General features: G+C 35.7%; 1 protein-coding gene across 4 annotated transcripts in view; it reads right to left on the bottom strand.

Annotated features, from left to right (window-relative positions):
• nmo (serine/threonine-protein kinase nemo) overlaps window positions 1-27259 on the bottom strand; it is a 119664-nt gene that overhangs the window by 28510 nt on the left and 63895 nt on the right. For all 4 annotated transcript variants that reach the window (XR_015546594.1, XR_015546595.1, XM_087410996.1 and 1 more), the window contains one exon: window positions 13376-13482. Coding sequence is in view for 2 of the 4 variants with exons in the window: in XM_087410996.1 (XP_087267122.1) it covers window positions 13376-13482 (107 nt within the window). In the remaining 2 variants the exon portion in view is untranslated. The remainder of the gene's footprint in view (window positions 1-13375; window positions 13483-27259) is intronic.

The raw sequence follows: 27259 nt of genomic DNA, 5'->3' as shown, positions 1-27259 counted from the left end.
GGAAGAATTTTTCTCGGCGGCATGACAAGCTGACAAAACATCAGAGACGCCGCTGCTGTGACATGACACGTCGGTCGTGTCAACGTGAACCCAATTTTCGTGCCGATGAAAATTCGCCCCGAGCAAAATGCAGACCGGTTCACTTTTTGCTGATGAAAATTTGGAGCACTTCGGAACGAAGATTATATCAAGCTTAATCAAAAATCGGTTATTATTTTGTCGAAAATGCCCGTCGATGAAATTCATGCAGCGCGATATGAATTTGCGTGCGGCGCAAATGTGATGAATAATAACCGAATTTACTCCTTTTAATGGAACAACGCGGAGCGTAGAAGTTTTTACGGATTCTTTAATCGATCTATTATATATTTACATTTAGCAATTATGAAGAGAAATATAATAATAAGTCCAATAACAATAAATTTAAAAGAAATTACAAAATCAAAATTTACAAGTTTAGATTGTGAAATTCGGGAAAAGTGATTTTTTAATATAAAAAATTGCAACTTTATAATATCATAAATTCAGCATGATATTAAAAAGTAAATTTATACAGATTTAAAAAATAATAAAATAAAATGTAAATAAATAAAATGTAACATTATTTTTATAGTTTTTATATTAGGTTTTGAAAATAATAATAACAATAATGATGATAATAATAATGATGATGATAGTAATGAAAGAGATAAGTTTCTTGAAGCCCGAATTAAATTATTTATAATGTATAAAAATTTAATAGCTGATAGATTACTTTGTTGTGAAAAGGGTCAGACAAGTTTAACGATTAATCATAACGTTATTGTGTCCCGTTATCGATTGACAAATACCGTAAACATGGAGTGACGATCGGGGCGTTTTAAATCGATCGCATTCTTCACTTTTGTTTTATAAATACACGAGTGACGCACGAGATACACTTTAATTAGTCAGCATTGATTAGTCAATATACGAAGAGTTCGAAAAAACAATATAATTTCACCGATTTTCTTAAATTAATTTATTTAGGACCGGTTGTTCCATCTTTAGATAAACTATGAGATAATTTACTTATTGGATAAACCTCGGAATAAACAAAAGAGTAAGAACATAAGAGTGAGAGAGTAAGACAGTGAAGTTTACCGAAAGGTGAAACAATCCAGCCTTAATGATGGAAAATCGGCGTAACTCATAAGGGTTTCGCGAAAGTTCCTTTCGTTTGCTTCTGTTTCCTCGTCTTATTTTAAAGCAACAATATCTCTCTCGCACGAGAATGGTGGATGTGGAGAAGCGAGAAATAGGCAGGGCCGAACGAGATTCCTTTAGTTGTTTCCCGATCCATCCCTGTCAACGAATCGACTTTGCCGTTCGTTTAAGTTGATTCAGAGGAAACACGTTGAAAAAAGGCACAGTGTATATTTTAAGGAACAACATATTGGCAAGTTAGTTAGCTGAACGTTCGATCACAGTTTCAGTCTTTCCCATTCTTTTAAAGTATTCGTTTAAATTGAAAGAAGATCGTTAGAGAACATCTCGTTATGATGTGACAGTAAATTATCGGAAAATTGATTATTACGGAATATCTTCGCAGACGTGCGTAATGAAATAAAATTAGACGAAAGAAAATAGTTTAACGAACTTGGTTCCATTTGGATTTCCCAAATATATCTGATAACTTATATAATTTATTATATATACACACACATGTCCCAAAACTATAGGATCGTTTTCAGAATTACGTCCAATCACCGCTCTGAATGTGAGTCACGCTGCAAATACATTTCGAGGCTTAGTCTTCGCGGCAATAAAATTCGGTAATATTACTAGGGGTAATCCGTCGTCTGGGGGTTGGCTAGTGAGATCGGGGGAGTTCTCGCCTTAATTAAAGTCCCTCGTCCGGGTTTGCTGTATGCCCGCTCTTATTATCGTATCCATTCGCACGCGATTAACTCGCATCCCGAAAGTTCTCTCTCTCTTTCTCTCTGTTTCTCGCTCTCTCTTTCTCATCAAGCCAAAATCTTCGCGTGCGCTTGTTTAAGCAGCGTAAAAAATTCATTTAACCGCCGAGCTGCACCACTTAATCGAATATTAAATTATTACAGATGAATTCGTACTCTTTTCCTTCTTCTTTTCAATGAGAAAAATATTCAGCGTTTAAAAGGAAAACTATGACTAGATGACAGTGAATGTGCAAATTTGCATGAATTGATAAATTTTAGGTATAATGTATAATAAACATGGTCTGACATTGAAGCCTCGGATTGCAGCAATAAAAAAACGCAGACATTTCAGATAACAAATTGTTATATTTTTGTCTTTCAAAATAGTCCTTCATGACATTAATACATTGTAAAAGTTCTGCAACCTAAAAATTTCGTTAAAGACCAATATTACGATATTTAATCTTAAATTTTTTTAATGTATTAAAAATATAAAAATACAGAGAGAAAAAATTCTTCCTAAAAGATACATAGAACTTTCTACAAACAGACAATATCAAAGCATGATCTAAAGATTAAATATATTCGAAAGTTTTAGTACAAAAACGAGATACATAAAACGAGATACATAAAACGAGATTATAATTTTTTAGCTATATAATAAAATGTGCGTTTTATACATTAAATGTAAAATATTATAAGCGATTGAAGCTAGTTAATGATATCGTATAGAATTCGCATGTTCGAATCTCTTAATTAGCTTCTAATTAATCCACAGAATTCACTATTGCATTCTATTGGAATGTTATACGGCAAAAATATTCTTTAGTCCCCGTTAGAGTCTACATTTGTAACGATATTCTGTCGATCACACATTATAAGTCAACTTTATCGCTGTCCACGATAAAATCCGGCGAGCTGCAGAATAAATTGTGAATTCAGTTATACCGAGCAATTAACTAGCGGTGCGCGTGCGGAAACGCCTGCTAATTAAAGTCCATCAGCGAGCCACTTATGAATATCCCAATTATTTAATGTCCTTTATCAATGAAATTAGCTGACTCGTGTACTCCCTTCGTAATCAACGTGATTTCACGCGCGCGTCATTTCGCCACGCCGATAATGCAACCGCGAAGCAAGAACGTTATTTTTTCCGATTAATGCAAAAGAAAAAACGTAATAGAGGAAGCTAATTAATGCTGACCAGTTACGGACGAGTTGCTCGATGAAGAGTTACAGTTATTTTCATTTGACTTCGTGTGTATTTGATCACCTTTCTTCTCTCTCCATTTCTTTTTTTTTTTTCACATCCCATGGTAACTGAATTAATTTAATTGAACATCGCGCTAATTAATCGATGATTGGATGTGACAAAAGTTCGAACGATGTCAGTGAGTCAAAAATCAATAGAGTTTTTTACGAAAAAGTCCAGTGAATATGATTGAAGTCCTGAGACAATCTTATCATTTATTCGTATATTTGTTCGTTTATATATTTTTATTCTTTAAAGTATCTCAAATGTAATTATCATCATTACATTTATTAACAGGAGAGCAACTTTTCAAAGAGATTAAAGAATATGAAAAACCGGTCGCGTAGGTTTATTCTCGTCTAAGATGTCAGTTTTTTTCTTGCAAGTATTCATGAATTACCGTATGATCTGTCTGATCTGTCTGCTCATGTCATCCTCGTTGAAAGAAGGTTACCGACAACCTTGGAGTCGATAACCGAGACCGGGTCTCCCGAAGAGAGGCCTTGACTTTCGTACGTCGGTAATCGCTTGACCTCGCTCGTCGGCCAAATGGGAGAAGAAATAAAGAATTCAGCCAACGAGAATGCCGTGATGTCAGGTGCGATGAACCCGACAATGGCAGCCCGGTCGAAGCAAAATGTAATTCATGATCGTTCCAGCGATGATCTTGAGCATATCCTCGAATAATTGAATAGTACTTCATCGTTTCATCTCGAGTTCCAGTTTAATTTTTTAAAACATTTCAACGAATAAGTTATTTATATTTCATACACACTGAGTGCATAAAGATTATTTATGGAGTTACGTTCTATTAAATAAATAAAATACGATGAAAAATGTGCTCGAATATTACACTCTAAACAACAGCGGTGTATCTATATAACTTTCATTATGTTGGTGTTAATATTAACACCAATATGATGCGCATTCAACATTATGGGTTTTAAATCCATACCATGTGTTGTGTTAATGTTAATATTAATACTAACACAAGTAAGAATTAGGCACCATATGGGTGATAAATCCATAATAGAAATGTTAAATCTACATCGATATTTTTTAAGGTATACAAATATTAATATTCTATCTTTTGCGTAGTAATTTCATATCATATTTATACGAATAAAATTCCATTGTATTCCACTGAAAGAAAAGATTGGTTGCTGCAACAATTTAGATAATAAAATATGACATAGCATTTTTAATCGATTGCAGCAATCAGTTTTTGGTTGTAGCAGTATATTTTTATTTGCGTTAGTCTATCCGCAATGTCAGTATATGATTTCAAAAACTGGTTGCTGCAGCCGATTAATAATGCCATGCCATATTTTACTATTTAAATTGTTGCAGCAACCAATCATTCATTGAAATTTCTTTCAATGTACAATATGTAAATATTTAATATAATCGGGCAATGTAATTGAAACAGAATTCAAATACCTGCGATAAGATTGCAAGTATAACGTTGCGTAGAATAGTGCGTCGTAGCATAAACGCGAGACGACGTCGCGACGCTACTCGCGGTTAATTTTGATACCCGTGTCCCGCCGCCACGTCATCGGAATCGCGCCGCTGCCTGCTGTAAACAAGAAGCCTCACCACGCGAACTTATTTTCAGCGAGGCCGATAACCGCGTTGCGCGCACGCAACCACCTGAGATTGTCTTGGCACAGCAGCGTAGTCGCGCTCTCATTTAAATCCGTTTGTACTCGTAAAATTCGTATCATCTCGACGTTTGCGAGAGAAGAATTTTGTAAATGCGCGAGAGATCCGTCGTGAAATACTATCGCGAACGTTGGAGCATCGAATACCCATTCGTTTTTCCTTACGAGCCAGTAGAATCGCAAAAGCGGGATCGGTCAGCAAAAAAGCGACTCGCGCTGAGGACTTCGAGAACGATGGGGAAGTCCGTTAATGGGCAGTAATCGGCCAACGCGCGATTAATCACCCCGTCGCGTTAATCCCCACCGAGTAATTTATCTCGCGGAGAGGAGATAGAAAAGGATTTCGTATAATGAGCGCCGTCGCGCGGCTTCCTGTCACGCGTTCGGAGTTCGCGAAGTGATGCTGGGACGGCTCTCGCACATCGAGTCGTAACAATGGGTTTGTTTTCTGTGGCTAAACTAGTGTACACTTTTGAAAGTTGAAGCGAGATGGGTACATGTTTGATACTTGGCAAAAGCGAGAGAGTTTTAGCGCAGTCTACACTTTAAATTTCGTGCAGTGAAATCTCACTTCAAGAAAATGAAAATACAACCACCTGTCACTCTAAAAAAAAGTGAAAATTGTCACTCTTTTTCAAGAAGTGAAATATTTTCATTTTTTTTTAGATGATTATATTTTCACTTTCTTGGAATGAGATTTCACTGCAAGAAATTTATAGTGTAGTGCAGGATGATAAAATACAGATCTAATATAACACAATAGGTCTGTTTTTTATTCCTAGAACTCTCTTTCTCGCTCTTTCGCTAAATATCAAACGTATATCTGTCTTATTTAAAGTCCCAAAAGTAATACCAGTTCAATTACAAAAAAAAAACCGACTTAATACCGTCACGCCGGCGGTGTTGTAGATCGCCGAGAGCGATGTGCTCGTCACAAGCTTCTGCACTTCCGTCGAAATTTCGCTCGTCTTCGTAAAGTTTCGTCTCTCTTATATCACATAAAACGCGCCAGCTCGTCAATCCTTCCTAATTTCGGAATCTTGTCATATACGTGACAAGTTACTTTGTTATGCAAAAATTCAGAAGTATAATATAGATTTAAATTAAAATTCGCAAAAATTAAAACTAGAAGATTTACGAAAATATTCAGAAGTAAAAATCTTTACTTAAAAATTAAAAAAATCTCAACATGTAAGATAATTGATATACAATTCCATAATTTACTTTTACTATAATACGTGCATACGTCTTTCAAAATAATTTCCAGTTTCTGATTTTGTTTTGTTTCCGCAATTGCGTATTGTGATCTGTTAATAATTGGATAATTCTATCTTTCCGGATACATTGACATACATTATTCCGTTTAATGAAAATGTCGTATAATTTACATCATCAGCTTCTATCGCGTGCTTGATTAAGGATTCAACTTCGTGGCGTGCATATATAGCCACGTCGTTCTCAGAATATTATCCTTGATCGATACACCTGTTGTCGATTAAGTCAATTTCGATCAGACGTTGAATTTAATTAACAACATGTGCGCGCGTACGTGTACGTACTTATGTACATTGCATCACATCGACCTGTTTCCGCCATGCGTCTTGTCTTCGTGTACCACATTTAACGTCAAATTAGATCGTAGACTAAGGTGTATCAATACATAAATTGAGGTGTATCAAAGGTAATTTCGAAGACGGATAAAAAACTTATTGCGTGAATAAAAATTAAGTTAAATTACACACAGGTGAGAAAAGAAAAGTATTACATTTTTATCACAAGTCCATCATCTAAGGAGGTTCATATAAGCCTTTTCTGTCAAATTTACAGTTCGTTCATTTATTTGTTTTTTAATAAACCAAATCATTTTACTCATTTTATTCTGTCTTTATCTAAAATATGATTATACTCCGTAGATATTTTTATTTCTGGTAACATCGTGCAAAAATTGTATCATATACATAATATACATTATACATTATCAAATAATAAAAATAAAATATTATAAAACGATTTCGATAAAATAAAATAAAATAAATTTTTAGTACAAAATAAATATTTAGGCTGTGGAATAGCGATGCTTAAGGGCGGAATATGGTGTGGGAAATTGAACTAAAAATTTGATCAATCTATATGTCGTGGCTCGCGCACGTGCAACGAAAACTTAAAGCCAAGAGGATTCGCTCTGGCGAAGTTCCAGCCGATTTAATGTCGGTGCTTGTTAATGTACGATGTAGAAGAATGACAGGTAACTGAAGAGAATGTGAGCTAATATTTGCTCTCGAGAGCGGGACTTTGAATTATTAACTTTGTCGACTTCAGGCTTCGACTCGAGATAGCGATTCGGGAGAAATGACAGTCCTCGTTCGTGAAATAAAGAGAACTAATTATAATATAGGAGAATTTACACATCTAGATAATATCTTGACAAAGAAAAGTGGATCAATTACACCTATGTAAATTTTGAATGGTTTTTTAAAATTTTAAAAAACTGAAATTAATAATTTGTTGCATAATATTACACCGAAAAAATTATATTCTTGAAAAATGTACTTAATATTTCCTCTTAACTTAATAATATATTCTTGATTTGCGAAGGCGATCGTCGCTACACGCGGTTTTTGATGATGTCCCTCTTCAAACCATGCAACCTTTGTCTGAAACATTTTTCTTTAAAGTGTATTGTTTAAAAAATATTTGAGATTATCGTTTAAAATAGGACATCCTGTATTTCCCTCTTAAATTGAGAGAGTCATTTTGGCGCTTATTTTAGAGGAAAACATACTATACATAAGTGGGATATTCTTAAGTAAAGAATACAATTTTTTCGGTATATAAAATATATGTATATTGTAACGTCTCTTGTAATTATAATTACAATTGCATTGAGTAATATATACCAACGAAAATTACTGATAATAATAAAACTTATAATAATAATAATAATGCAATTACATGCAAGTCAAATAATCATAAGAAATCGCACAATTTTATCGTTATTATAGTTAATGAATTTTAAAAAATATGTCGTCAAATTTATTTGGACAGATGATTTAATACAACAGTGCAAGATGATTTCTTGTTACTTTCCTTCGACTTCGCATTAATTTAAAGTAAAAACATTATCTTGCTTGCTTATGCGTAAAATGCGCCGGTGTTTAATTAAATTATTTTGTTTGTTTCTTCCTGCTTCTCTTTCTCTTTCTCCTTACCTCTTTATGTTACGCGTTACACTTAACTGCAAACGAGATTATACGCCGTGTAATCCGCTCATTAAGATTCGTTTGACGTTGATCGTAACCACTGGCAAGTAGTACAAGCGTACAAATCGGTGAAGTCAGACACGCCGCGCGACACGTATCATAGCCTATACGCGGAAATTACTATTATCATCACTACAAATCATTCTAACATGTGTGATCTTGTAGTTACAAATTAAAAATATCCCTAAAGTGCATTTGTTTAGAGAAAATTAATTAATTTATAGTAAATTTATTTGAAATCTCGTGTTTTTTAAATAAAAATATATATATATTATATATAAGTTTATGTAAAAAGTTAATTTTTTGAAAGCAATGTTGAAAGTCGGAAAATAAAGATTTGCATATCATAATTACAGTATTTCATATTTTTTACACTCGCATTCTTTTTAAAATTTTTTAATGCTATATTTTTAATGGTTGGCCAAAGTCTGATGTTTAAATGAAATTAACAAAATCGATCAATCAGAATTAGATCAATTAATTCAAGAATACATAATATACAAGGAAGATTCACTTGAGCACAGTTTTACAATGCATGCAGTTCTCGTCGAAATTGAATTAAATTCTTTACTAAATCCTCCAATACTATTTATCCATTTAAAAATACATTTCCCTTCCTTCCGCTTTCGCTCTGCAGAACGGTATCGGTTGTTCCTGTTGCAAGACATCGATTTGTCGTTACACAATGTTGGTATCCGCCTTCTAGGTAGATTAAAAAGAGAACCGCCACGATTTCTCTTCAAAAAGATATTGCTCCTTAATTAAAACGTCGTGACCGGCAAAGGGAGCAGAGGAAGGAGGTAGGAGGACGCAGAACGAAGGGACAGGAGGTGGTGAAGTAGTTAGAGAAGAAGCCAGAGCCGACCGGATGACGGGATCCGGGGTCACGAATGGGCAGCGGCAGGACTGGTTTCGGACCAGTCAAGAGAAGAGCTGTTTTCTGTTCTATTTGTCCGAGCTTTACGCGTCGCGTTATACTGGGTGGGAAAGTCCGAAACGAACCCGTGACAAGTTAATATGAGAAGATTAGATCATCACACAGGATTTTGTTAACGAGAATCATCGTTTTTTCCTCTTACTTCTTAATATTATCGATGTAGGCAGTCATGCCACGAATGATTATCTTTTTCCATTTTTTTCGATTAAAGAAAATACCATAAAAAATAAATCTTAGATAAAATATTTAAAAAAGTGTTGAAATATATTTGCGTATTTAATTGAGCGACTGATAGACATTATCAAGTCTCTTCTCTCCTCCTGTATCGCTGCAATGTCTTATCTTAATTAATTCTGAAGCCAAAACGCTGAAAATTACACAATGCAATCGTTGATTCGCAACTCGCAGTAAACGGGTACTTTATATGTCGGATATGTCGGATGTATCGAAAATGTGTGTTGCTCAGTTTTCCGGTTTGTGATGCATCTTTGAGATATGTACCGCTGAAGCACGTAGAAGCTTGAACGAAGATAAGGCTCAGAGGATAAGACTCGGATCTGATTCGAACGGACGTTTATCCATGAACACGACCAAGAGAGCAACCGGGATTGACAAATATTTATTTTCGTTTTTGGCCACATAGCAATTTATAGAATAAGGAAAATCGCGACGAGATCCGTTAGCAGCGCTTATCAAGAGATGTCGCTGTCCTGCAGCAAATGCGCAATTCAGAGCAAATGCGTTAACAGCGATTGCATTATTATTTCAGCCGCTGGATCCTGATTTGTACGCTACGCTAGAGATATAAGTATAAATTCAAAACGAACGTAAAGAATATTCAGGTATTTTTAGATTTTCAGTGATAATTTTATCTGAAAAATATTATTAGTGTTGGGATGTATAAATTAAATCTAGTTCAACGCGCGAGAGTTTCAAAGGATTTATATTAAGAATAATATAAAATTAGAATAGCATTGGATTTAATTAAGAAAAAAATATTATATTTATCACACCTACGTGCAAGATTTTCTACTTTAATTGTACAATTATGCCAATTGTTTTTTATCACACTAAATTTTTTAAATCATTTTCTTTCTCTCCGCACTACTCGATTCATTCGTTATCCACATTACAAATCCCTGGTATCTCCAAGATAATTCCACGCGACTCGCAACGCAATTTCGCCTCGAGAGTCATTCCAATCACATTACGTTACATCGAGACATCATTTCTTCTCGTGCTTGCTCAGGAGTATCGAAGACAGTAATTCTAGAAGTAACTATCTCATCTCACGACAGGAGAGGAAAAAAAAAACGAAGAAAAGAAAAACAAGACGAAGACGTCGCCGTGACGAAATTAGAAAGATCTTAATAATGAGAAAACGGGGAAAAATTACTATTCGCGACGATGCGCCTCGGTCAGCCAGCGCATAATGATCCAGCGCATTCGCGTTGCTCTCTCACGTTGCGTTCGCGTTGCACTAGTTGCGCCACAAACCTCCTTTCTGCTCTTTTCGGCCGAGAGCGGAAGCGAAGGGTGAACACGAGCTCTCCTTCGCCTTCACTGCTATCGCGCGATTCGAGTTGCATCCTTCGTGGCAAGAGAGAAGAAGGGGAAAGCATGAGATGCGGTGGAACCTGTTGTGACAAATTATCCTCGAAAACAACCGGCTGAAGGAGAAACAAAAGTGATGACACGAGGAATGATGAATTAACGTGGACTACCCCCCTTTGCGCCTGTTCGCCGTGTCTTTTACATTTTTTTATAATAGAAGCTAAAGGATGTATTCGGCCGCAGAAAGATAGAATACACATTCGCGAGAGAATACACAAAAATTTTCTTTTTTTCTTAATTGACGTATTTTTGATCTATTTCTAAATTAGATTTTTTTATCCTAGATTGATTCATTTTCGATCTTAAGCAACACAGAGGCGATTTAGTAAATTTACTAAAACTGCACCACAGAATTTCTACCAATTTACTAGATCACATGCTATCTAGTAAGGGAAATAGCATCGTGCCTCTGGCTTTGATTTGTTTGACTGCAACTAGATAGAATGTATTTTCTATTTGCAAACGCCGACTTTTCCGTCTATGATTGCAATATATAACGTTACGTGAATTCTCGTAAACATCTCAACATGAACATCGCAGTGCTTGGAATTAGAAAAGCGGTTCAATCGGCAGCAAGAATTTATTTATCGCGCACGCGGTAAATCATAAGATGTGCTCTAATATCGCTCAGAAGTGCTGTGTATGCAAAGAGAGAAGGATAACGAATTTAGTGCGCTGCAATTCGTCTCTCATTTTTCTTCTTTTCTCTTCTCTTTCCACCTTCATCCCATTTTCTCTCTCCTCTTTTTCTTTCTATCGGCCATTTCATCTCATCCAATGCCACATTCTGTTGCAATATAAGCAAAATCGATCGTACGAAAGGATAATTTTCTCTCCTTTTCTCTGTTTCTCTGTTGCCATTCCTTCTACGTTCAATCAAAAATCTGCGACTGTGTCCGTCGTAAATAATTGCCTCATCACGTATCCCGATTTAATATCTCTTGAAAATGAAAATATAAAAGAGTTACAAAGGTATTTATACAATATTTGGGTTATGTTATCTTTATTTTATATGAAGCAGGAAAAAAACAAGAACCATAACAAAATCCAATAGATCCATATGAAATCCAATGAAGTTCTCAAATTGATATTCGTGTAATATAATGTATTATAGTACATTTAATTTTTCGACTTATTTGAAGATAATATTGATTAAAGCGGAAAATCCGAGAAACAATTTTAACTAAAAAGTTTTTAGCATTGACATATAAGTACAGCTACTTTTAAATTTGTCTATTATCGCAATGGAATTTCATTTTCAGACGATGCCTTTCTTTTTTTCCGTATTATGTCGTGTCGTGTCGAGTCCTTTTAATCCAGTGCACCCTTTGATCCGCATCTCTCTCTCTCTCTCTCTCTCTCTCTCTCTCTCTCTCTCTCTCTCTCTCTCTCTCTCTCTTTCGCTCGATGAGAGAGATGTTTATCCCGCGTTTTTGGATAGCCAAATCGTGCTTGCAGGGAATACAAAGGGACGGCAGTTTTCTAATAAAATTCCGCATCCATGAAATGTAATCACGCGCGCTGTGCCTTTGATTAAAATTACGCTCAACGGTGCAATATGCAACTTCTAACGCATAGAAGAATCTCAAGTTTTTCATATCTCTACAGAGAGAGAATAAAATTGTAAATATTTACTTGTCTTATTGCGTTGGTCCTTCATGTAACGTTGTCGTGTTAAATTTTAATAATAATACTCACTAACACAATTTTTATAAGAATTCCTGATATGAATACGAATCTTTATCTTTCGCATAATTTTTTTATTGAACAAATCAAATTTCAATCACCTGAAAAAAAATGAGTCGCGAGAGAATAATGTTGCTTTTTTTATGAAAGGAGAAAAATAGTAACGGGAGTGACCAAGAGAAAAAGACAAATGAGAATTACGAAAAGGGCGAACGAACATTTTTCAAGTCCAGGGAAAGGGACAGAACGATGGAGAAGAGGGGGAGGAAACGAGTAATTCGGCAAGCCAGACAATGTAAGGACGATATAGGAGCGTCGAGATCCCGGGATGATCCCGAGGGATGAATAGAAACGATCCTGTTTATCCCAGTTCTCCCACCCCCACTGCTCCCACCGACATCCAACCTCCCCCATTCCACCACCCCCTATCTAACCATCGCCCGCCGACGACGCGGCGATGGAGGCAATATGCCGCTCGTGGATTTTTATAACCGCCAACTTTTTCCTCGTCCTACGCCATTCTCATCTCGTTTCTTGCATCCAACCCCCATATCCTGTTCGCCACCTTTCCTCCTCCTCCTACCTGGTAGACTATCTCGAAATCTCGACCTCAACGACTCCTGAGAGATCGTCAAGAGAGACTGGACCGACATCTTCGCCGTCCTGGGAGCTCTAACTTCGAACTCTCTCATTCCTTCGTATCTTCGTTTTTTTTATAGGTTTTCATTTCCTGACAAGAATACGCGCATTATGTTTTAATCGAGCTGACCTACTAGTTATCCATCTACATTGCACTTTTTCACTATATTTAATTTAAGATTGACATTAAAAATGCATCACTCCGTATAAAAAATTATAATATAACGTAATAAATATCTATATAAGCACATAAGTATACGCTAAAATACGCTGCTATAAATTTTAAAAGTACATCGTGATATACCTTTGTACTCTTCGGCTTCTTCGCGTTTTAAAAAATTCCCGTCCGTATCATTACACGCGCAATAAAAAGAACGTGATACGTTAAAGCTGCTGTAACTCACCTCGTAGGATCTGATAAAGGAAGACCTTGATGTGGTCCGGGCTGAGATGCTGTGGGCTCACGATGATCTTGTGCAAGTCGCTCTGGAGCAGCTCGGTGATCACGTATCTATTGGATGGCTCATTAAGGAATTTATCGATTATCATAGCTTGTATTATGTTCAGTTGTGTCGCACATATACCAGTGACTAGCAATTAACAGGTGATTCTCCTCTCCGTACCGTCACGTTGTGTCGCACCCGTACAGAACAGGTCTAATTTCACAAATGATGACTTTATTTAACCCATTTAATAATTTTATTTTTGATACGCTAAATGTGAATGTTTTCGATAACATTACGAATGTAAATACAGTAGGTCTTAAACTTTAGTGAAAGAGTTGCAATTTATTTTTGAAAAGCTTAAATATCCATAAATAAATAAAATGAAAATATTCATTTATACAATGTAAATTTTAAATTTAATATTTCAGATAAAATATCAAATTATGTGTCTGCGATGTTTTCAGGATATATTAATTGGGAGATTAATTAATATATTAAAGCAAATTTAATCGGGTTGTAATTTTATCTCATAGTTAATAATTACTTTATCGATGTTTATCATGAACATCGTGGATAATATTTGTCTTATCATTGTTATTATTGTACATATATATTCTCTTCATTGCTGAATGATTTTATATTTCCTTACTGACCGAATAATATTTCACTGTCCGTTTAATTGTCGTGGATTAAAATAATAATGATCGGCCGCGGTCTTCTGAAAAGGGAAAATTTTTATCGAAACAACAGCCACCGAGCGAATAATCCGTCACCGAGTTATACCGATCTATCAACGTCCAAAGTAAAACTGCAATCGCGCTGTAACGCGGTGTAAAGTAACACGCGTGCGATCGCTTCATCGTGAAATATCCGTGTCACGTGTGCGGTCGAGAGAGTTAATATTTTCGCAGCAGTTGATTTATGACGTATACGAATGCATTTGGCGAATGACCGAGCACCCGATCGCTCGGGATAACGTAATAGATAATGAATATCGATATACAGTTCTCGATGGTATCTACTTGCCTGTTGCTGACAGTGATCGAATCGGTCATAATGAATACGATTGTCGATGTCATAATGCCAGGAGACAGAGAGAGTGGATCCATTACACAGAATGGCCAATCGCTACCGGAAGACTTTACTTACAAAACGAACAATATCGGACAAATTAATATCGAGGTTATTTAAAAAAACACATCTACCAAAAGTTAATAGTTGAATTTGGCGTTTCTTCGGTGGTTCTCATCTTTGTACCATTAAAAGACTGGATCTTTTTTTATCCAGGTGAAATTTCACTCTCAAATTTCTTAGCACCAATTTCAATTTGTATTAAATAAAGGTTTTAACATTTGAGTTAAATAATTAATCTGATAAAGTGACAGAGATGTAAAAACGTAATCCTGAATCCTTTCTGGATTTTTTAGAAGTCTAGAACAATAAAAAAATTAGGCTAGATAAAAACGACCCAGTGTGTCTACGGAGTAGATAAAAATTGGAGTTCTTTTTTTATTTTTATAAGAAACTGTAGAACTATGAAAAAAGAGAGCGAGAGAGAATGCTGCTTGAACTGTCATTATTTTATTTAATAGAAAGGCATGTTAACTTCGCAATCCAAATTTATATGGATCTGTGAAGTTAGAACGACATTCTATTTTTTAAGTATAGTTCTGTAGTTTTCTTATAAAAATAAAGAAGAGTTCTGCAGTTCTTCTATGTGTGCTTACGAAAGGTTAGTTAATCCTTATCGAAACAAAAGTCTTCTTTCTTTCTTCTTTAATATAAAAACTAGCATCGTTAAAAAAATTCAAACTAATTTAATTTATTTAAGTGACTTCGCGACTAGCGATGTTTGTATTTTATAAAATTAATTTTTTTCTTCTCGTAAATGTTAATAATCACAGATACAAAACTGAATTATGTTTGTGGTGGCCGAGAATGTCGCGGAAATATCGAAGGAACCAACTTCGAATCGGAAGTGCAATGTCAGGGACAGGACGCGACGTCGTGTGACATAATTCGGTTCCGAAAACTCACTCTCGCGCGAACAAACGCGCGGGAGACGATATTCGAAGGAACGCGAGATAGTCGAGAGACCGAACGAAATAGTATAATGGCGGAATGAGGTCGACTGGGTAGATTGGAATGCAGGTAGAGGCTGCCCTGCCGCGAACCTGACGCGGTATGCAAGTCGAGAAAGAGAGAGAGGAAGAAGGAGAGAGGGAAAGGAGAGAAAGAAAGAGAGATTGCGAGAACTCAAACTGGCTTTGAAAGAGAACCTGAAACCAAGATTTGAGACGGTTGTAAATTTTGTGGCTTCGTACCTCAATGTCGTAGACACGAGACAAAATTATTCTCGTGCCTTCTGCCTCGTCAAATTATCTATTGTCTAAAAGTGAGCATTAGTTTGAGAGCTGTGCCACTCCTAACCGCGTGCAACCAAGCTGAAGCTCCGATCGATCGATCGCGATCAAAGACTGGAGAGCGAACACATCGGCCCCTTTGAATTATCAGAAGCTCGACGTTTCGATTTCGCGATGCGAAGTGGGATAGGGTATTGTGGAGTCCATAGTGTTCGTGACGCATAATTACCGTTTGATAATTGAAGCGTCGAGAAGGATACACTGGATATACCGTAACTACGAAAGCCATATAATGACGGCGAATATACGAAAAAGAGTTATTTGCTTCGACATAGAAACGTTGATAGTTTTCGAATTACGAGCAAGAAGTTGTTTTCATTATACTTAAAAAATTCTCTAAAATTTTGGCAGGGACTGCCAAAATTTTTTGGCTAACATATAATTTTATGATAATTTTTGTCAATCTGTTTTTTTGTTTATAAGTTACAATAATAAAATTCTTGTTATAATCAACTTAAAAATATGATATTTTAAATATTAGAACATTATTAAGTATTCGATTAGATTTCTTTATTTATTAAGATTTGTTATACAATAAAATTAAAATACTTAGTCAAAAACTTTTTACATTATAAGTATGTGAGGCAAACAAAACGTTGTTAGTGCCAAAATTGTGAAAATGATGAATATTTTATTCTATGAATAGCTTGTAAGTGTTGTGTTCTATCATATTAATATCTGTAAAAAGTGCTGCTATGAACGGAGAAAAAAGGGTGATACAACTCAAAACGTTGTAAATTCATTGTGGAATTGGCACTTTTACTTGGACTTACATAACGTTTTAGCTTGCATATATTTACTTAGACTTATAACGTTTTAAAATTTTAATAAAATTTTACGAGTTTTAAGAAATTAGAATAACTTAATTAAAAATGTTTGCAGAGATTGATTGCTCATATCTTTTAGTTATTCCGGTAATTTTACGCGGAATTTTTAAAGTGATAGTTTTCAAGAGAATAAGTTTTTCCTTTCTCTTAAAAAATTTAAAAAATGACACTTGTAACGTTTTATTTTTTACGCCTCATATATCTGAATGATTAAAAAAAAACACACTTTAATAAAATTTTATGAAATATAAATTTCGCAACAAAAAATAAAAAGTTATTCCTTATCAGTATCTCTTATTTCTTATCTTCTGTGCATCTTATGATAAAATTGTATAATTTGATATAAAATTTCTCATTTAATAAATAAATAACTGTATATTTTTCATGTATAAAAGATCCATTTGTCTAATATGAAGATATTTTATTTAAAGAGATAAAAGACTTTATGCGCAGAAGATTCTAACGTGAGCATTATCCGAAATCAAATATAAAAAGTTTACAATATATTGCTTACTAGAGGAACTTCATCTAAAGGAACGTAAGATTTCGTATCTTTTGCTACGTAAAAAGAAATCCGTGTAGCAAAAGACGATTTATCTCGACGAGTGTGCTCCATTTCGAATTGAACTTTGCGTTTACAGGAATACGATATCTCTTCACTACGTCGTAACGTCTCTATTGCTGTTTCAAGACCATGATTGATGGCCATGCATGCCTTCCGACACAAACAACCGCGAGATCTTGCCAGGAAAATCATGTTATGAACGCTGAGAAGGGTAAATTTTCGACTCCGTGCTTTCTTTCGAGCCTCTGTCTTTGTCGTTGATTAAAACGAAGAAAAAGAATATTTTCTCCCTATTGTAATTGTATTCAACGAGTGTAACGAGTGTAACGAGTATTCAAGTTCAAATTAAAACATTCTTTGTTATATAGTTAAACATCAGAATAGATAAAAATTAGACAAAGTAACTCAAATTTTTCTTTTTTATATAATTCTCACGCGATCCTTTCTCACGATTTTCTTCTTTTAACTAAAAACATAAAAATTTCCCCAACTATCGAGAGTAGGAAAGGATCATCTTTTTGTGGTATCTATGATACACCATAAAGGTGAGAATGCGAGAGACGAGAAACAATAGCCGAAGGCGACTTTGCGCGCCAGATACATTTCCAGAACTTTAGAGATCAGATTAGAAGGGTTGACGTGGGATATTTCTCTCAGGATAGAAATATTTGATGCGTCAATTTCCTCGAAATTCAATACCAATGTCATTGGTATCTAGAACACTTCACTTCCGTGAAGAAAAAAAATCAATTTCAAATTAATAATGAACAATCTATTGCAAACAAAAATTGACAGTGCGATAGAAATGATATGTGTGCGAATATTCCACGTAAGGACATATTAAAGTATTGCGACGAATAATAGAAAGTAAGTAATAATACGAAGAGGTGGATCACGTACGACACTTCCCCCGAAAGCTCTTGTCATTGTCGGCATTGTGCAGCATGCTTAAGGCACCGCCGCACGATTGGCGGATCGATGCGTGCCTGCCTGCTTGCTTGCCTGCCTGCTTGCCTGCCTGCTTGCCTGCCTCCTGGTAGGCACGTCGACCGGTTCCTGGACAAAGCGAGAGTTGCCCCTAGCATCATCTCTCTCCCAGCTCTCTGCTCCGCGCCGCGCCGAACCAGCGAGCGCGAAGGGAATCGAGTATCCTGCCGTTTTCTACCATACTTCCCTTTCCTTCCGTACCCTTCCTATCTTTCTTCCCTCCCTCCTCGCTTCCCTTCGTCGCTCTTATCCGATACCGGTCCAAGGAAGAAGAATCTGGAGGACTCTGGATATGTGCGAATTCGCTAGGAGTCCTATCTCGCGAATAAGCAGTAAGATTCATGACATGTTAGAAGAGATTATGAGAAGGGCTATTAAAAGAATGCGTCTTATCTCTCTAGTGTAATATTTTTAATGATAAATTCATTCAATGAATAAATATAAAAATAAAATCGGAATTTTGGAATTAATTTTGTCTCGGCATAAACCTCAGTAGATATTGTGTTATTGATCGAAACCTTACGCTTTCATCTTCGTGTCTGGATCGTAAATTAAAATTCACTATCGAACAAGTATCGAACAGGAGTATCGGATTACATCGGACTCTCGAGCTTTTGCATCTGCCGGGAATACCGGTAACACCCTTTCAGATTATTTGCTAAACTGGTGGACAAAGAAGTGACCATTCAATGTGACAACGAAGATAAGGATGAGGATGATGATGATGAAGACTTAGACTCCGAGGTGTTCGAGCAAGGCCGATCCGGCTCGTCCGACCGGTCAACCGAGTTCGAACTCGACTCGCGCGAACGACTTTGGAACCTCTAGAGAGAAAGAGAAAGAACTCTTGGTGATGCTGTTCTCTGGCGCTGCATAAAAAAGGCGCGAACTTAAGCTGCGTCGATTTGAAGAAGTGTTTGCGACATATTGTGAATGAAAACTCAATTTCAGAATCGATTTTCGAACTTCATAGAAAATGATAAAAAAAAATATTTTTTCAATATATTAATTTAAAAAATATATATATAGTCTCTAAATAATTAATACTTAATTTTAAATTATGAATTAATGTTTAATTTAATTTGAAGTTGTTTAAAATGAAATTCTTAAATCAATAAGTAATTTAAATCAATAAAAATTTGGATTATTTTAATTAAAATGTGTAATTGTTATAATTAAAAATAAATACTTTTCTGTGTTAACGAAGCAGATTCATTAAATAATTAATATCTTAAATTGTTTTAAAAGCAAATTTTGCTGTACAATGACTTATATGGCCTATTTGGATGAGCACCTATATATGTAAACGCATATTATTTATATTCCAAATTCAGATAGGTAACAATAATTTCTAAGATAATATAATTTTTAACATAATATTTAAAATAATTTTGATTGTTTTGCGCAAACGTAACGAGCACCACTGAACGATTAATTATACCTGCGACGTTAACACGCTCCGTTTAAAAACCGGGAGAAGCGCATACAAAATAAGTTTCCGCGACTTTTCCTTCCGACTCGTTCCCCCGGGAATCACGTGCTCGCTCCCGATTTTGCATACATTTAAATACTTTCGCGATGAATCTCGTCGAGGATCCACAATGCGGACACCCGGTATAAATTTCGAGTCGCGGTATATATTTAGCGTGAGCAAAACGCGACGAGAAAAATTGTTCCGCATGTCCCATTCAATTGCCATTTCGTGTGTCAGAGTTAGGAACTCACGTCGATTTTCGCGTTAGAATATTTGTATTTGAGAAAAGGACGTCGACGATAAATCCCTCGCGATGCGCCGAGCTCAAGGCCTCTAAATTAAAAGTGTCGTTGAAGCCGCAGAAACTCCGCCAGTATCCTCGTTTCGTCAGAACATCGATATATATTGGAAATCGAATCGGGACATTTCGCGTAATATCGTAAAAACGCGAACAGATCTAAAGTAACGATTCTCTATATTTCTTTCTATTTTTGACCGAGCAAAACCCATTCGGAAATGCGACCAACCTCGTTTTTCGTGAGAGTACACGCTGCACAGCGCAAAAGTTGGTCCCTTTGTTTCTAGCAGCACACCAGAGATTAAAGTAAAAATACAAAAAATAGGATTTAAATTAAAACGAGATGACAGGAAAATTATTTCGACCGTTTAAGTTCAGTTGTATCAGGAGAAGTCACATTATACTCTAAAGTAGAAATTTTTTTACAGGAAATAATAAACGTCGTTAAAAACTGCTATTCTCTTCGTTTTTCGATAAGTCTCGTTTCTTCATAAAATTTCTAAATTTGTAAAATTAGCTGTTGTGACTTTCTACGTCGGATTATACAATCTTAGCATGTAAAGTCATCATCTCGTCAAGTTTCCAGTCCATTATATCGGTAAAACGAATTTGTATTACTTCTGTAATAATCACGAAATAAGAGCGTCCAGACGAAAAGTAAAAGAGACGAGAAAATATTGTATACCTACATCACCGCAGAAAAATGGAACTTCTCATTTGGTCAGCAAATAACACAATTTTTAATTAGCTGATTATTCAGAGCTAATTATCTCTTTCTGTCTTTCTCTCGTTCATGTAACCGAATTCTAATGATTATACTGGAGGTGACAGCTATTCGATAAAATTTTATGTACGTATATCGAGCGGGAAAAAGAAAGGGGAAATGGAAGGAAACGAATGGCTGCGAACAAAGGACCCTCAACAGACCGACCAAAAACTTCGGATCGATATCCACAGAGCGTGATATTCAATACGCCTCGAAGAAGCGAAAGGAAACTGCGATCAATCTCGGAAATATGAGACGCAATGAACGAACTTTTCGTACCTCAGATCCGGTCAAATTATCGCGAATTCCTACATTACATTGTTCGTTGTTCATTGTTCATTCTTTTACTTTTAACAAGTTCCATTTAACATACTTCATAATTAATGTTAAAAAATGAACGTTATACGGAAAGAATTATTTTGCTGAGGTATTTAAAAATGTAACTAGATACAGATTTGAAAATAATTGTGTTAAACAATCAAAATAATTATGTAGGAAATTCAAACATGAGCGATACTGCAAAAAATTTTGATACTCTATAGCAATCAGGTTGAGAGTCTCCTACATGATTATTTTTATAATCCAATGAAATTATTCTTAGATCTATATTTAGCCAAATCTTTAGATACTTCAGCAAAATCGGATCGAATGGAAAGTTTCTCTTGATTTCTCTTTATGTCGGTTACACCTAAAATGTCGTATATAAGAAATAATTTCTATTTAGTTAGATTGAATAAATTTTTTTTTAGGGATCTTTAAAATACAATATACGTATACAGTCCTCAGCTCCCAACGACGCCTTAAGCATCGTTCACAACATCTGACCGCAGATAATCAATAAAGTCCTGCTTTTCTCTTTCTCTCTCTTTCAGCGTCGCGATGGCTTCTCCTACTCGTCGATCGTCGAGATATTCCAGACGAGACGATGAAAAAAGATACGTCCGCGCCAGCAGCCCCGAGCCGTTTATTTAAAAAAAAAGTAAATTGTCTGAATCGAGTCCGGAAAAATCTTCTTCAACCCTCTCTTTCCAGCAAGCTCAACTTCCCAAAATGATTCGTTTATTAATTTCTCTCTCTTTTTTCTCCTCTCTACGGAAATAAATTGAATCAACAAAACTCGATTTGTATCATTGGTATAATTAATAAATGTAATTATATATAAAATTAATGAAAAAGACTGATGTCGTTTTTATTCGCAATATTTGCATGCACAGTTTTATCATTTAACATCATGTCGTGCATGTTACAAAGTGCCCTCATTAATAGCACACGTTCTAAATACCGCGCATCGATACTCAAAGGGAATACTCGCGTAAAAAGGGATCATCAAGGGAGAGATAGAAAATTATTCACATCCCATGTTAGGTGGAAAAAACGTTAAAAAGAATGTTGGATATCGCGTAAACTTCTAGCGTTTTTCGCTTAAATTCGGAGTTCTCTTTTAATCGAGATTTTTTTTTAATACAGATTTTTTTACATCTTTCTGTAATATATTATAATCGACTTATGCGCACGCGCGGAATAATTTATACCTAATGTAACATATTATATTAGCTCAACATTCGAGTTCATCGAGAAATTGAACTTTCTTTTCTCAATAAATCAAAAATTAGAAATTATGCAAATAGAAATTTTGAGGACGGACTTCTGTTTTTCTTTCCCACTTTCCAATGTAATTTCCAACACGTCAGAATAGTCCTCTTTCGCAAGTGCATAACGGCGTGGGAAACCGCGAGCGTGGGCCGCGCATATGATTCGCGTTTTTCCGGCAAGGGAAAGAGATAGAGAGAGAGACGCCTCCGCACGCTCCGCCGGATATCCATTCGTTAATAAACAGCGTAAACCGATCCCCCGATACCGCAAGGAACGGAAACATTGTCACCTGTCACCGTGTCGCCGAGTTAATTGCACGCAAGCTGAATCTTCGCGTAAGGCGATAATCGACGATGACAGCTGACATCACCGATCACGAATTGACATCGGCAGTCGATAACGCGCGAAACGCACCGAAGACATCCGGTTAATTTGCATGACGTGAACGTCACGATGTAACGAGACTCGCCATACAGCATATAAATTTACAGCACATAAATTTATATTAATATTGTTCGTAATGTTATTGCAATATTGCTGAAACATTGCAATGCCGCTGCAATGTAATGTCACTAAAATTATGTGTTATACGGATCAGTATTTCCGGAGTGTTATATAAATACACAATATGTGAACGTCGCTACAATATGTAACGAGGCTCCCCACAACACATAAACTTGCAGCAATATTATTGCGACGTTTGCAATGAATCAGTATTTTCGGGATATTATTTGCAATATCAATGTGTGAACGTCGCGATGTAACTGAACTCCCCATACAACAGATAAACTTGCAGCAATATTGTTGTAAAGTTTGCAACGTTACTGTAATATCGCTGGAACAATCTGTGCTGTACAGAGTCAGTATTTCTGAGGTGTTATTCAAACTTTATATTTGTCATCGTTCATTTATTTCTACCGAAAAATAACAGGGAATTCGCGTACGATCCGAGAAATGGAACAATGTGTTTTTAAGACACGAATGAAACAGCGAATCTTGTGATTATCGTAAGAAGACAATGTGAGATGCGAGCGGAGCGGAGCTGAGTCTCGTTCGAACGCGTCTCTCGTTCCCGCCGGAAACTCTTTTTCCACGCCGGAACCTATCCAGGTCGATGAGAGGCGTTTTTCGTTCTCACCCGCAATCGCCTGCTCGCTCGCTCACTCGCCTCCGATTTTCCTCGGCGATTTCCCGCCGCGTATTCTACCGAGCGAAACGTGGGAGGTCGTGGTGTGTGCAATGTGATGCAACCGCCGACGCGCATTGGAAACTCGAGACGTCGTGGAATAGCATAAATGCTCAAAACACCGAGCTTCTACAAAATTTCCCGGAAAGATATCAAAGTATAGAAGATATGTTTAATGTAAAATATAGAGTAATCTAAGACTTAAATATATATATAATCTGAATTATTTAAGATAATCGAATAACACAATAGCGAGGAATTGTAAAGAGTAATATTTTTCTAAAATATCTTTATGATAATTTTGAAGTATCATTCACGCAAGTGAAGAAAAATGTTTCCAAATAAAGCAAAAATTGAACGTTTACATTAACAAGATTTCACGAGATTTTCCATTATAAATATAAATATTTGCATCTAGTATGACATTGTTATTTATTATTTATTTCATATATTATGTTTTTATTTATATTTTACATATAATTAAATGTTAATTTTCACTTTTCTTCCTATATTTCGTTATAGTTTTATAATACAAATTAATATATTTTATATATCTTAAAATCTTTTTCTTTTGCTTTCTTTCAAGTTACATATACAAATGTTTTTAATTAAACAAGAGATTTGAATTTATCGAAGTAGTAAAATATTTCTCAATACACTAACAAAAAACCACGCAAAGATATTCGCTTGCAGTTAAAATTATTTCCCGTGAACGTAGCATCGATCGAACACGTTAGATACCGTGAAAAATGTCGGAACATTAACATAACAACGGCCACGCGCGAGTATAGCGTGTCGTTAATGGATTAAAAAGAATAGGTGACTGAATGTAATGGCACAGCTAATATTAATCGTTGAAAAAACGTAGCACTACATTCCCATCCTGTAGAATCGTGAAAGAGGCAAAGAGAGTTTTTATCTTTCAATTGTATTTCATGTAAATGGTGCGCGAGAATAATTGTTTATATAAAAAAAACATTTTGTGAAGATACTCAATTTTTTCACTAGTTGCCATAATTAAAAAAGATGATCCAAAATAATTTTTTAAATATTATAAAAATTATTCGATGTAATTATTCAAAACGATCGTTAAGCCATTAGATATTTACATTAATTTATTATTATTAAAAATGATAAACTCTGCCTTTTTCAATATCTATTAAAAAAATAGGTCTGCGGTATTACTACGTTTAAACATTTATGGTACTCATACTCAACTACGTTGAATATAGGTTATTTGAAAATAATAAATTGATAAATTGATAAATTGATTATATCCCGAAAGAAAAAGCAGAAATAAAAATGAATGAAATGATAAATATAATAGTTAATAATATAGATTGCAAATTTATTTTTTCCGAAGGACTGGGTGCCATAATGGAATTTGAAAAAATAACAAGCGTTGGATCTCTTGGATTAATGCGGAAGCGAGAAATGCAATATCGGAAATACGCGTTGATTAATTATTAAGGTCGGCCTTAATAATTACGTGAAAATACGAATCTGGAGATATACGAGAGAGAGTTTCTATGCGTATTTCAGGAAGAGCGGGTTTCTCTGCACACGGACTTGTTGACTCGGAAGACAAAGAGGCCCTGCAAGAGAAGGGATGAAACGAAATTAGTTTGCGGCCACACCGAGAACTTAGATCAAACCGTCAAACTCGAGCTCAACGTAACCGTTCTCGCGTGCAATTAAATCCCCGAGTTCAAACCTGAGGAAAAGCTCGGGTTTTCCTGCGAGCCGAAAGAGAAATGGTGGAATCGTGAGGAAAAGTCACGCTATCGTCAACTCGCGATTCTCTAATTACAGAGAGAGATCCGATTCTTCTTTTTATTCTCAATAGTAACGCGGATATTTGATGACAATCGAAATTCAAGCACTGCGTACATCCCACAGCGAAACGAAGCCATTCTTCTTAATTCTCCGTCTGCATTCGAGTCTTTTGTAACCCAAGCAAAATTTCACTCTCAAATTTCATCCTTATTTTTTTGCTCAAATTTCAATTTTTAGTAAAGAAAGATTTTAACATTTGAATTAAAATCTCTATTTGCCAATGTAACAGAGATTTTGAAAGTAACCATGAATTTTTCCACATTGTTTGAAAGACTAGTAAAAAACTTGGGCTGGATCCAAATTGTAGACGGAGAGTTAAAATTAACCCTCCACTGGCCAAGTCGGACTTTGAAGGTAGTCGATATTTTCGTTGTAAAATTCTGATAGATGAATTTAAATCTGTAAAAAATAAGTAAAATCCGACTTTTATAACATAGTAAAAACTCATTGAAGCTTTCACAAGTATGAAAAAATTTCAGATTTTTATACAGTCCAGATCAATATAAAAATGTATACGCTCAAAAACCTAGGTTGATGGAAAATGCAAAATTTCACTTGGCTGGAGGAGGGTTAAACACCGGTAGAAATTGTATAAAATTCAAAAGGATTCAATCTCGATATATCCAACGATCTAATCGTTGTAATGATCCCGCACGCTCGTCAAGCACATGTACGACAACGAGCTCGTCGAAAGGTAAAATTTTTGCTTATCGTATCATTTTTCTCAATGCGATACGGGCGGATGTCGGCGATCGAGAATGTCATGTGCGGGCCTCTTCCCTTTCGTTCATATCACGTTGCGTCGTATCTTCTACGTGGTGAAAAAAATTACGTTGTTAACGCATAATCGAACCCACGTCATTCTCCAGTCACATCGGTGCAACGGATGCAACCGCCTATGCACCTCTCTTGCGAATGAAATCGATTGCGATCGCTTCGGGCGATTTTACGTCAGAATGTGGGAAATGTAGTTAATTGCGAGAACATCCGGCTTTCAAGCTTCCTCTCGCGCGCATATAATCAGCGAAAAATGACAGCGTTGCATTTAATTGTTTATTGAAGCGACAATTCCGTTTCTGATTGGACTAATGTGGTTTTCATTCGGGACGGACGAATTGTATAGCATATACTGAGAAAATACTAAATTTTAATAAATATGTGTTCGAATAGTCTCAGGTATATATTTACTAAATGTAAACATATATATTTATTTGACATAAATACCATTAATTTGATTCAACTATCATTGAATAAATATAAATTATTGTTTTACTTATGTAGTACTATTCAAAGAAATATACAAGACTTGGCAAATTTTTTTCAATGTAAAGAGATTCTCACTATTGCAAGTGTTGTAACAAGATTTCATTGAAGATAATCACGCGTATTAGCAATAATACATCAATTGATACAGTTACGATATTATGTAATTTGAGGTAAATTATGCATTTACTGTTACAATACGAATTATTGATGTCAATTAATTTAATACATTACGTTATCATAATGTACTAAACGCATACGATTATATTAGTTTGTTTCGTTACACATCGTGTGATCCATAATTAAAATTACGTCGCGACGATATCGTGGAGTAAGGAGGGAACGTTATTGCATTCGATCTCGTGGAAATTAAGAACGAGCATGAATCGGAAGGGGAAGGGGGGATAATGTTGCGGGCGGGGGTTGTAACCGCGATATTACGATGAAGTTGTAGTTATCAGTTACATGCGACATTGTAAATGGCAATGCGAGGATGCATGGGCGGCGTACAGTCGGCGACCGCAGCCGCTGCTAATGGCGCACTATCGACGTATCAATGGCGGGCTGCGGCTTACGCATTAATAATACACGTGATTACCATCGAGCGAACTCATCCCGGGCGCA

Source organism: Acromyrmex echinatior, chromosome 11 (assembly GCF_024713525.1).
Source record: "Acromyrmex echinatior isolate Ae372 chromosome 11, ASM2471352v2, whole genome shotgun sequence".
In the NCBI taxonomy this organism is placed as follows: Eukaryota; Metazoa; Arthropoda; class Insecta; order Hymenoptera; family Formicidae; genus Acromyrmex; species Acromyrmex echinatior.
The sequence above is the reverse complement of the archived record's forward strand: the minus strand, read 5'-3'. Positions and strand labels throughout refer to the sequence as shown.